General features: G+C 43.7%; 2 protein-coding genes across 6 annotated transcripts in view; both read right to left on the bottom strand.

Annotated features, from left to right (window-relative positions):
- Positions 1 to 12,561, bottom strand: part of grid1b (glutamate receptor, ionotropic, delta 1b) — a 739,432-nt gene that overhangs the window by 570,844 nt on the left and 156,027 nt on the right.
- Positions 4,161 to 8,886, bottom strand: LOC127531188 (protein ELYS homolog). Of its 5 annotated transcripts, XM_051939969.1 has the most exons (6): positions 8,718 to 8,883; positions 8,523 to 8,593; positions 7,617 to 8,074; positions 7,002 to 7,028; positions 5,924 to 6,058; positions 4,161 to 5,725 (listed from the first exon to the last, which is right to left on the bottom strand). In XM_051939969.1, exons 3-6 carry the CDS (start codon positions 7,998 to 8,000, stop codon positions 5,609 to 5,611), a joined length of 663 nt encoding a protein of 220 aa, XP_051795929.1. In that variant the 5' UTR covers positions 8,001 to 8,074; positions 8,523 to 8,593; positions 8,718 to 8,883; the 3' UTR covers positions 4,161 to 5,608. The 5 variants fall into 5 exon arrangements, 4 of the variants coding, with proteins under 4 accessions (XP_051795929.1, XP_051795927.1, XP_051795928.1 ...); XM_051939967.1 differs by having other exon boundaries at positions 8,523 to 8,883; XM_051939968.1 differs by having other exon boundaries at positions 8,585 to 8,883.

The following is a 12,561-nucleotide window of genomic DNA, read 5'->3' as shown; positions in this document are numbered from 1 at the left end:
ATTCTCCTCCATGTTTCTGGTGTTTCTGGTTCTTCGTCCTCAGATTCTCCTCCATGTTTCTGGTGTTCCTGGTTCTTCATCCTCAGATTCTCCTCCATGTTTCTGGTGTTTCTGGTTCTTCATCCTCAGATTCTCCTCCATGTTTCTGGTTCTTCGTCCTTGTTATCTGGACCGACCTTTTCCCTCTGATGAAAACTGGAGGCCGGATCTCCTCCGGTCTAAATCAGGCTGCTAGAGACGTTTCTTCTTTTTCCAATCTCGGGCCGCCGACAGGAACAAAAACGAATCGGCCCGTCAACGCAAATGATTCTGTCAGCTCTCACACACAGCAGCCGCCCCCTCCAGGTAATTGGATTTAAAATTAGAAAACGCCAACAAATTGATTATCAGGGCCATTAGGGGGCCGCCGCTGCCAGCCGATTGGCTGCCGGCGAGGCGGCGCCGCTCCGATAACCGAGCTGGAATCGTCACACGCCGATGGACTAATCCGGCAGGTTTAGAGGGTTCAGATAAAAGAGGAGAAGCTCAGTGTGACAGGTGAGTCTGACGCACCTGAACGCAGCCTCACAGCACATAAAGGCATTCTGACAGCTGCATTTACATGAAAGGTTCCAGAATTTTTCTCATGTGATTGTTGGACAAAAATGGGTCAAAAATAGCTGCTTAGTTGTGGCAATGAGAGCAGAATTTTTTGTTTTTTGCAGAATCTGGTGATCATAAAAGGTTTATTTTTTGCAATTTTTTAATGAGACATTTTATTTAACAGATCATGTGCAGAGTAGAATAAAAAACAGAGTTGAAGAGGCTGGAAAACTGTAAATATTCATATTTAAAGTGGCCAAAGGGCTAACAATGTGCTCACAATGGTTGAAAATATTCTGCAAAACGGCTAGAATGTGCAGAAGTTTTGTTTTTAACAGAATCTTGTCAACACAAACTATTTATATTTGACATTATTTTAAAAGGCGGCACAGAATGTTCTAAAGTTAATGATCAGAGTGGAAAGTGAGCTGAAATTATGAGCAAAAAAAAATCTCAAAAATAGCAAGCGCAAAAGTTCTACAAGGAGTGCAGAATTTTTTGGTTTTTGCAGAATCTGGTTAACATTAAAAATTTGCTTTTTTTTGTAAATGAGACATTTTTGTACAGTTGATATTCAGAGTAGAGTGAAAAACACTTAAAGAGGCTGGAAAAGATAAATATTCACCTCAAAAATGACCTGAAATTTATTCAAAATGACAAAAATAATTGTCCAAAATGATCATGACAGGAAAATCCAATCTACTGGATGAACAAAACAAAAGCAGCCTGGTTGGACAGGTGAGTCTGATTCACCTGAGCTCAGCTTTACAGCAGATAGAAAGTCTGGCAGCGCTGATTTGGAGCCAGTTTAACCGAAAACTTCAGGAATTTTTGTCATGTGACTCTTAATTCTCATACTCATAATTGTTTTGTTTAGTTTTTTTTTTTACAAATGACACATTTTTCTACAGTTGATGTGCAGAGCAGCGTGTAAAACAGCTAAAGAGGCTGGAAAAGGTAAATATTCATCTTCACAGTGACCTGAAAACAGTCAGAATGGTTTAAACGTGTCTACAATGACTGAAATAAATCTGGAAAATGATCATCCAAGCTGTGGGATGAGTAAAATAAACACAGCACGGCTCAGAAACAGAGGAGGAAGCTGCTGACAGTTTGGTTTTACCCAAACAGGGCCTGAATTCTTCTCATTTAATTATTCGTCACAGCTGAGACAATAATAGTTCTGCAGAATTTTTAGTTTTTTATAGAGTCTGGTGAACAAAATGCTTTGTTTCTGTCAAATCTTTAAATGAGACTTGTACAATAAGTCCATTTACTAAACATCTGATAGAATAGCACATGATCTGTTCAGCCATAAAGGAGTTAAAAATCTTTTTTTTTCTGTCTCTGATAAAATGCTGTACTTTTTTTATTCTTGTGGTTTTCCAACCCAGAGGTGGGTTTTATGGTTCAGAGGTTTATTAAATAGTTTGGAGCAACGTTTAATGGACTCATTAGTTTGAGCTGTGTGTGATCTGAGAGAGATTTAAATCTAAAAGCTTTTTCTGATGCTTTTGCCACAGTTACACCAAATGAAAAAGACTAACTGCTTTTTTCAGCTATTTTTAAATACATCTGAATCTGCTGTGCAGTCCAGTTTAGTTATTATTGAAGAACTCCTTAAAGTAGTGTTTCCAGCTGTAATATTTGATTTGAATCACTAAATACGTCTGGGGAACAGGTGCCCTGGATCACTTTTGGGTGTAAATTTTGCTTTTTTCTTTAGAGGTTGTGAATCCTTTTTTCCTCTGAAGTCAATCAGAGTAGAAGCAGAAGGACGAGCTGCTGAACCGACTGCTGCTTAATGAAGCAAAGAAAGACAGCAGAGGAAAGCTGAGGTCATTTTACACTCACAGGACGCCTTCTCTACAAAGATTCTCTGGATTTGGTGAATTCATGACGTTCACTCTGTTCTTCTCAGATCGTTTTAGTGACACCAATGTTCTACGCTGGGTTTGGTTCTTTACTGGGATTGTACATAAATCAACCTGCAGAATCACAAGAAAGGACGCAGAACTTGTCCTGCTCTAATAAATGGAGGATATTCTGTGATTTTTACATAGATTTTTACATAAAATGGTCCTAAAAGGTCCATCCTGGTGATCTGACAGAAGTACAGCCTTCAATTTTCAAACTTTAAAGTCAAAAACTTCCTTTTTTGTCTGGATGTTCACAAAATTCCCCAAAAATGTGAAAAATTTAGATTTAAACTCTGCAAACATAAACTTTTCTTCGTCCTGCACGTTTAGTTTGACATTTTCAGCTCCTCTGAGGTGTGATAGCTGCATGAGTTTGTGCAAGAAAGCAAAACTGAAGCAGTAATCCTGCAGAAAATTCACAAGAAAAGAGAATACACCTTGATTTAAACTCCGTAAACTTGAAATTTTCTTCATCCTGCATGTTTAGTTTGACATTTTTAGCTCCACTAAGGTGTGATAATTGCATTACTTCTTGCAAAAATGCAAAACTGAAGCAGAAAATTGACAAGAAAGGACAATGAATCTTAATTTTAGCTGTGTTAACTTCAACTTCTCTTCATCCTGTGTATTTAGCTTCATGTTTTTGGGTCCTCTGAGGTGTGAAAGTTGTGTCAGTTTGTGCAAAAATGTGAAATTCAAGCAACAAACTTGAACAAAATTTGCAAGAAATTTTTATTTTAGCTCTGTAAATTTGAAGTTTACTTAATCCTGCATTATTAATTTAATGTTTTTCACTCTTTTTCTTCATCCTGCATGTTTTTTTCACGTTTTTAAGCTATTCCGAGGTGTGATAGCTGCACTAATTCATGCAAAAATGCAAAACTGAGGCAGAAATCTTGCAGAAAACTGAAAAGAAATGAGAAAAACTTTAATTTAAACTCCGTAACTTCAGGTTTTTTTCATCCTGCATGTTTAGTTTCATGTTTTTAGCTCCTCTGAGGTGTCTAAGTTGTATTGGTTCATGCAAAAATGCTAAATTAAAGCAGAAATCTTGCAGAAAATTGACAAGAAATGACACTAAAGCTTGCTGCATCGTCCATCCTACACCGGACAGTCGCTGATTTTTTGTCTCACAGCAGGAAGTCAGACTCCAGAATCATCGAACACTTTCTGTTCCATCAGAAACTGAATGTGGAGGAGAACCCTGGACCGCTGCCCTCCATCATCTCCATCATTCACAATAAACCTGAGAAGCTTTTCAAACGTTTCTCTCTGGAGGTTTTAAACATTATTCCTGGAACTCGTTATTCCATCGGAGCGACTCGGATCGGAGGAAATAATAACCGGCCGTTAACTTCATCGATTCATCTCCAGAAAAACTCAGATCCATTTTAATCCGTTTGGAGGCCGCAGGGAAATAACAAATGAGAAACACTTCACAAAGCTTCCCGAGCGTTCAGCGACAAAACAATAAGAACGATATTTGTCTAATTAAAGCTGGTTCTGATCCAGCTTCAGCTTCTATCTGACGGCTGCAGATGGAGGTCAGATATCTGCATCCGTCAGACGTCATCGGTCGGCTCAGAGCAACGACGACGCCTCGACGACGCCTCGACGACGCCTCGACGACGCCTCGACGACGCCTCGACGACGCCTCGCCTCGACGCCTCGACGACGCCTCGACGACGCCTCGACGTCTGAGGCTTCACGTTCAGATTCAGAGAGCAGCCGAGCTCAGAGCAAAACCAGGAAGTGAAGGAGCATCGTTCAGTTTAAAGGAAGAATCGGAGCTTTTTCTGCTTTTTCAGCTCAAGTTAAAGGAAAACATCTCAAAAAAAACAACATGAATCAATGAGGAGAGGATTAATAAACCAAGATTTTACTGTTTGGAAAATGGAAACAAAAACGGGTTTGCATTTGCACAAATCTGTATACTCTTCAAAAAATAATAAAGATAATGCCACTCTTTTGTATTCTGTTCATTTTTACTATATTATTTTTCTATATTTTTAAAATATCTCATTTCACATTATTTTTTATTTAATTTCTGTCACAGCTCCCTTCTCCTCTGCCCTGTCTGTCTTGCCTGTCTCCCATCCGCTCCTCTGCCCTGTATCTCCCTCTGCAGCTCGGTGCCTGAGTGGAGTCTAGCTTCTCAGCTGACTCCACTCAGGCAATCAACCACCTCCACGGCTCCCGGACAGCTGACTATCATCTCCCTGATTACACACATCTGCAATAAGTACCAGCTCATCCTTCCGCTCCCTGCCAGATTGTTAAACAAGAACCATGCAGTTCAGTTTTGCTCTCTAGCCTCTCACTAGATCCGTTTTGAGTTCCTGCCTTGTTTTTACTTTGTTTTTTCCTTCTGCCTCTGCCAGATTCAGCTGTCCTCCTTCCCCTCCGGCTCTCCCCAACCCAAGTCATCACCGGTTTTTCTCCTGCCTGGATCCCCCGTTCCTGCCTGGACCCCCATTCCTGCCAAGACCCCTGCTCCTGCCTGGACCCTTTCTGCTCCTGCCTGGACCCCCTGTTCCTGGCCAAAACCCCCCACTTCACCAGCCACTCCCCACTCTTGCAATAAATCATTCTAAATCTCCTCTGGTCTTGGTAGTGTGGCTCTCTGCTCGGGCCCAGCCCTCCCTAGTTCGTGACAATTTCACTTCACTTTATTTTTATTTTGCCATCATTTTATTTTATTTCACTTATTTTTTTATTTATTTCACTTTCTCACCTGTTTTTATTTTATCTTATTTTACTTGATTATCTTTTGGTCTTATTTCATATTTATTTTGCTTTATTTTAATTTAATCTTATTTTTATTTGATTTCACTTCATTTTTATTTTATTTTGCATTTATTTGATCTTATTTTATCTTATTTCACTTGATTTTTATTTGATTTCACATTTATTTTCTTTTATTTTATTTAATTTTATTTACTTATTTTATTTTCATTTTGTTTTAATTTTTCTTTTATTTTCATATTATTTTATTTCTTCATTTTCTTTTATTTTTTGGATTTTTTAAATTTAATTTTATAGTCTACTTTAAATTCATTTTATTTAATTTTACTTTCAGTTTCACTTTAGGATCATGTGGAGGTTTATTATTTAAGCTGACTTAAATACGACTTAAAACAGTTCAGAGGTGAAGGTTTGAGAGTAAAAAGTCGACATTTAACCGACCGGACGTTCTCCTCTTGACCTGAGCTCACCTCCTCCACCTCCATCACCTCCATCACCTCCTCCACCTCCATCACCTCCATCACCTCCTCCACCTCCATCACCTCCATCACCTCCTCCACCTTCATCACCTCCTTCACCTCCATCACCTCCATCACCTCCTCCACCTCCATCACCTCCATCACCTCCTCCACCTCCATCACCTCCATCATCTCCATCACCTCCTCCACCTCCTCCACCTCCATCATCTCCATCACCTCCTCCACCTCCATCACCTCCATCACCTCCTCCACCTCCATCACCTCCATCACCTCCTCCACCTTCATCACCTCCTTCACCTCCATCACCTCCATCACCTCCTCCACCTCCATCACCTCCATCACCTCCATCACCTCCATCACCTCCTCCACCTCCATCACCTCCATCATCTCCATCACCTCCTCCACCTCCTCTACCTCCATCACCTCCATCACCTCCATCACCTCCTCCACCTTCATCACCTCCTCCACCTTCATCACCTCCTTCACCTCCATCACCTCCTCCACCTCCATCACCTCCATCACCTCCATCACCTCCTCCACCTCCATCAGCTCCTCACCTCCATCACCTCCATCACCTCCTCCACCTCCATCACCTCCATCACCTCCTCCACCTTCATCACCTCCTTCACCTCCATCACCTCCTCCACCTCCATCACCTCCATCATCTCCATCACCTCCTCCACCTCCATCACCTCCTCCACCTTCATCACCTCCTCCACCTTCATCACCTCCTCCACCTCCATCACCTCCTCCACCTTCATCACCTCCATCACCTCCATCACCTCCTCCACCTTCATCACCTCCTTCACCTCCATCACCTCCTCCACCTCCATCACCTCCATCACCTTCATCACCTCCATCATCTCCATCACCTCCATCACCTCCTCCACCCCCATCACCTCCATCACCTTCATCACCTCCTTCACCTCCTCCACCTCATCACCTCCTCCACCTCCTCCACCTCCATCACCTCCTCCACCTTCATCACCTCCTTCACCTCCATCACCTCCTCCACCTCCATCACCTCCATCACCTCCTCCACCTCCTCCACCTCCATCACCTCCTCCACCTCCTCCACCTCCATCACCTCCTCCACCTTCATCACCTCCTTCACCTCCATCACCTCCTCCACCTCCATCACCTCCATCACCTCCATCATCTCCATCACCTCCTCCATCTCCTCCACCTCCATCACCTCCATCACCTCCTCCACCTCCATCACCTCCTCCACCTTCATCACCTCCTTCACCTCCATCACCTCCTCCACCTCCATCACCTCCATCATCTCCTCCACCTCCTCCACCTCCATCACCTCCTCCACCTTCATCACCTCCTTCACCTCCATCACCTCCTCCACCTCCTCCACCTCCATCACCTCCTCCACCTCATCACCTTCATCATCTCCATCACCTCCTCCACCTCCTCCACCTCCATCACCTCCATCACCTCCATCACCTCCATCAGCTCCTCACCTCCATCAGCTCCATCAGCTCCTCCACCTCCATCACCTCCATCACCTCCATCACCTCCATCATCACCATCACCTCCATCACCTCCATCACCTCCTCCACCTCATCACCTTCATCATCTCCATCACCTCCTCCACCTCCTCCACCTCCATCACCTCCATCACCTCCATCACCACCATCACCTCCATCACCTCCATCACCACCATCACCTCCATCAGCTCCATCAGCTCCTCACCTCCATCACCTCCATCACCTCCATCACCACCATCACCTCCATCAGCTCCTCACCTCCATCATCTCCATCACCTCCTCCACCTCCTCCACCTCCATCACCTCCTCCACCTCCTCCACCTCATCCACCTCATCACCTCCTCCACCTTCATCACCTCCTCCACCTCCATCACCTCCATCACCTCCTCCACCTTCATCACCTCCTTCACCTCCATCACCTCCTCCACCTCCATCACCTCCATCACCTCCATCATCTCCATCACCTCCTCCACCTCCTCCACCTCTATCACCTCCATCACCTCCTCCACCTCCTCCACCTCCATCACCTCCATCACCTCCTCCACCTCCTCCACCTTCATCACCTCCTCCACCTCCATCACCACCATCATCTCCTCCACCTCCTCCACCTCCATCACCTCCTCCACCTTCATCACCTCCTCCACCTCCATCACCTCCATCACCTCCTCCACCTTCATCACCTCCTTCACCTCCATCACCTCCTCCACCTCCATCACCTCCATCATCTCCATCACCTCCTCCACCTCCTCCACCTCCATCACCTCCATCACCTCCATCAGCTCCTCACCTCCATCAGCTCCTCCACCTCCATCACCTCCATCACCTCCATCACCACCATCACCTCCATCACCTCCATCAGCTCCTCACCTCCATCACCTCCATCACCTCCATCACCACCATCACCACCATCACCTCCATCACCTCCATCATCTCCATCACCTCCTCCACCTCCTCCACCTCCATCACCTCCATCACCTCCTCCACCTCCTCCACCTCCATCACCTCCATCACCTCCTCCACCTCCTCCACCTTCATCACCTCCTCCACCTCCATCACCACCATCATCTCCTCCACCTCCTCCACCTCCATCACCTCCTCCACCTTCATCACCTCCTCCACCTCCATCACCTCCATCACCTCCTCCACCTTCATCACCTCCTTCACCTCCATCACCTCCTCCACCTCCATCACCTCCATCATCTCCATCACCTCCTCCACCTCCTCCACCTCCATCACCTCCTCCACCTCATCACCTCCATCATCTCCATCACCTCCTCCACCTCCTCCACCTCCATCACCTCCATCACCTCCATCAGCTCCTCACCTCCATCAGCTCCTCCACCTCCATCACCTCCATCACCTCCATCACCTCCATCAGCTCCTCACCTCCATCAGCTCCTCCACCTCCATCACCTCCATCACCTCCATCACCACCATCACCTCCATCACCTCCATCAGCTCCTCACCTCCATCACCTCCATCACCTCCATCACCACCATCACCTCCATCACCTCCATCACCACCATCACCTCCATCACCTCCATCACCTCCATCACCACCATCACCACCATCACCTCCATCACCTCCTCCACCTCCATCAGCTCCTCACCTCCATCACCACCATCACCTCCTCCACCTCCATCCCCACCATCACCTCCTCCACCTCCTCCACCTCCTCCACCTCCATCACCTCCATCAGCTCCTCACCTCCATCACCTCCATCACCTCCATCACCTCCTCACCTCCATCACCATCATCACCTCCTCCACCTCCTCCACCTCCTCCACCTCCATCACCTCCTCCACCTCCATCAGCTCCTCACCTCCTCACCTCCATCACCATCATCACCTCCTCCACCTCCTCCACCTCCTCCACCTCCATCACCTCCATCACCTCCATCAGCTCCATCACCTCCTCACGATGAACTTCTAATTACCTCCTCGTTACAAAGAGGATTAAATCCAGAGGATTAAACCGACCGGACATCAGCGCAGAGGGACGATGGATAAAAAGAAACAGCCAGAGATTAATTTGTTCTACAGGCGACTCCTACACATGAACACGTTATAAACCCGCTAATGACAAGGAGAGAAGGAGAGAAGGAGGGAAGGAGGGAAGGAGGAGAGAAAAGGTCAGAGGAAATTAAAGAGAAAGAAAAGACGGTGGGATGGAGAAGAAGGTGATAAATGAGAAGAAGGAAAGAAACAAAAGAGCGAGGAGAGGAGGAAAAGAAAGAATGAGAAGACGACAAGAGGAGGAGGAGAAGAAGAAAGAATAGAAGAAGAAAGAGGGAGGAGACAGAAGTAGGAGGAGAAAAGGACGGAGGAGGTGATTTGTCAGATTTGCATTCAAAAGGTGGCGTTCAAAGACGCTAATATTGCTAATTTAAAACTAGCAGAAGCTTAAAATAAATAGAAAAACACAATTAAACTAGGCAAAGTAAGAAGAAGGATGACGATAGAAGTTTAAAAAAATAAATGAGGTGAAAAGAAAAGGTGGAAAAAGTAGAGTTAAAGGAATGAGTGAGGACAAGAACTGAAAGAAACGATCAGAAAAAGATGGAAAGAAACAGTAGAAAACACGATAAAGTGAGACAAAGTTCAAAGACAGTGACGGTGTGGATTTAAGCTTCACATTAATCCATTTAACAGCCGGGTTAGGCTCTCCACAACTAAAATTAAAGAGGTTTTGATAAACCAGAACTTTAATTCCAGATTTTTATAAGATAATTCTGACCTAATTGACCAGTTTTAGATGATTAAAATGACAGATTCAGAAAACATTTATCAGATACTTAGAACGGTGTCCAGACCAAAGAAGAAAAAGGGAGGATAGAAGAAGGATGGAAAAGATAGAAGAAAGAAGTAGAAGAAGAAGCTGTGTTTAACTATCCATACTTCAAATGACAGAAAATCTCATATTTTTGTGGAAATTTCCTCTAAACTTTGTCCTCCTGCTGCTCTGACATGACCATGATAAAATATCGGCCGTTTGTTTTACATTTTTTGCAGCTTGTTTATAAAAGCAAATCACCTCCAGCTTGCCGTAGCTCCTGACAAAACTCCAATGACTTGACATAATTCCATTTTGAGACACATTTAATTAGAGATATCTTTTTAAAAACAGTGTACAGGGGGATGAATGCATGTGGAGTAAACGTGAGAGGTGGAACGATTCTCCTGGAACCTGACACGAGGCTTTGTGGAGGGAAGGATCGAATTATACTACCTCTGAAAGATGGATGTCAGGAGAGGAAGAGGGAAGCCGAGGAGAGAGATGAAGGGAAACATAGGTGAAGACAAATGTACAGAGGGAGTATTAAAGAGACGACAAAGTGTTTGTCTGCTGTCGGTTAAACGTCTGCAGCGTCAGCGAAACACCCGGATATAAAAAGAATAAAACCAGGAAAAAAGGAAATAAAAGCAGTTTGCAGGAAAAAAGGAAATAAAAGCAGCTTGCAGGAAAAAAGGAAATAAAAGCAGCTTGCGGAAGACGAGGAGGTCTGAAAGAAACGTCCTAAAGCTCCTGGTTCTGAAGGATTCATTTAAAAACTGTTTACAGTGAAGAAAATAAACTGTTGTGCTGCAAACTGTGACAAATATTCCTGTAAAAATGACAGTAAAATACAGTTTATTACTGTTTAATATACAGGAGGTCCTCGACTTACATCAGAGTTCTGTTCCTACAGACCGATGCAAGTCGATTTTCTCTGGAAAAATGTAAACAAAGCCGTTCCGTGCATCACGATATCCATCAGTTCTTTGGAAAAGTCATGAATACCAACGACTTTCATGCATGTATGAATCATTTTACCAGAAGATAACAGAACATGTTGCACTGGTTTTACAACTGGAGTGTTTTATTCTGTCTCATTTCACTTCCATGGAGACGGCTTTCCTTTTCTTCCAGCATCAGAAGAGTCTGAGTTATGCTGGGAGCCATAATGAAGGACAAAAAGTGAATACAGCACAATCCAAGGTGGAGTACAACCAGAGATTGTCTGATAGCGCCGTATGACGACGTATTCATCCGCTCTGCTCATCAACTAGTTCCATGTAACCAGCTCTGAGGTAACGCCGTAGGTAGAGGACGCCGTAAACTGAGGACCTCCTGTAATAACAGTCCTCCACTGTACAATATAAGGCTGAGTGTCTAAAGCTGCGACTAGATTTTCCCATAACCTACTGGATTTATAGAGGGTTTGCGTCTTTTTTTGGTCAAGTTGTCTCATTTTTCTTTTGTCTTGTTGACATTTGTTATCATTTTGGGCCACTGTTGTGTTGGTAAATGCCAGGCTTTTTTTCTTTTGCATCATTTTTTGTCCTGTTTACGTTGCTTTGTCTCTGTTTTTGTCCATTTTCTGTCCTTTTCTGTCTGTTTTTTTTTATCATTTTGTGTGCCATTTATGCAATTTTTTTGTCTCTTGTGTGGGTAAAAGTCAATTTTTTTAGTTTGTGTCATTTTGTGTCCATTTTTTGTCTTGTAAATGTCATCTTGTGTCTGTTTCTCATTGTTTCTGGTCATTTTGTGTCTTTTTTGGTCATTCTGCTTACCATCAATTTGTGTCCTGTTTGTGTTGGTAAATGTCTATTTTTGTCTTTTATGTCTTTTTCAGGTTGCTTTGTGCATGTTTTTGTCATATTATACCTGTTTTGTATCATTTTGTTTGTCATTTTGCGTTTCCACTGTTTGTCTGTTTTTGTTGATAAGTGTGTAGTTTTTGTGAAGCATCTCATTCGTGTTATTTTGTCATCGTTTCACGTCTCAGTCTTTGTCTTGTTCGTGTCGTTTTATGTCCGTTTTAGTCTTGCTTGTGTTCATTTTGTCTCATTCTTTTCTGTATTGATGGTGTTTATGTAATTTTCTTCTTTTCCCGTCTCATTTGTTGTGTATTCCCGTGTCAGTTTGTGTGTCGTTTTTGTCAGCTACTGTCTCGTTCGTGTCATTTTGTGTCTCGCTTCTAATTGTTTCATGTCTCTTGCTTGTTGTTTCGTTGTCATGTTGCATCTCAGCTTTCATTTATCTGTCGTTCATGTCATTTAGTGTCTCATTTGCATCATTCTGTGTTTAGCTTCGTGTCATTTTGCTTCTTTCCTTTTGTTATTTTGTGTTGTGCTTGCATTGTTTTGTGTCTTGCTTTAGTCCTTTTGTATTTCACACCGTTAGCTTTTGCAGCAGCCTACTGTTAACAGTCAATTATACTTCTGGCTCTAAAAAAGCATCATTTTAACCGTTTCTGTTGGACTTTAATTTCAGAATGATTAAAATCAGTCACTGATATTTAATGGGGTTTGGATGCATTTCATGGATCTTGTCCAATTAGTAACCCTGTAAACC

The sequence above is a fragment of the Acanthochromis polyacanthus genome, chromosome 19, assembly GCF_021347895.1.
Source record: "Acanthochromis polyacanthus isolate Apoly-LR-REF ecotype Palm Island chromosome 19, KAUST_Apoly_ChrSc, whole genome shotgun sequence".
Classification (NCBI taxonomy): Eukaryota; Metazoa; Chordata; class Actinopteri; family Pomacentridae; genus Acanthochromis; species Acanthochromis polyacanthus.
This window is presented reverse-complemented; position numbering and strand designations above follow the sequence as displayed.

Bases quoted from the DNA above. Each gene is read 5' to 3' on its own strand.
- LOC127531188 (XM_051939967.1), bottom strand. From the start codon at position 8,000: ATGGAGGTGATGGAGGTGATGGAGGTGGAGGAGGTGGAGGAGGTGATG. The intron at 7,029-7,616 runs GTGGAGGAGGTG...GAGGTGATGGAG, and splicing joins AGGTGAAGGAGGTGATGAAG to GTGGAGGAGGTGGAGGAGAT. The intron at 5,726-5,923 runs GTGGAGGAGGTG...GAGGTGATGGAG, and splicing joins AGGTGATGGAGATGATGGAG to GTGGAGGAGGTGAGCTCAGG.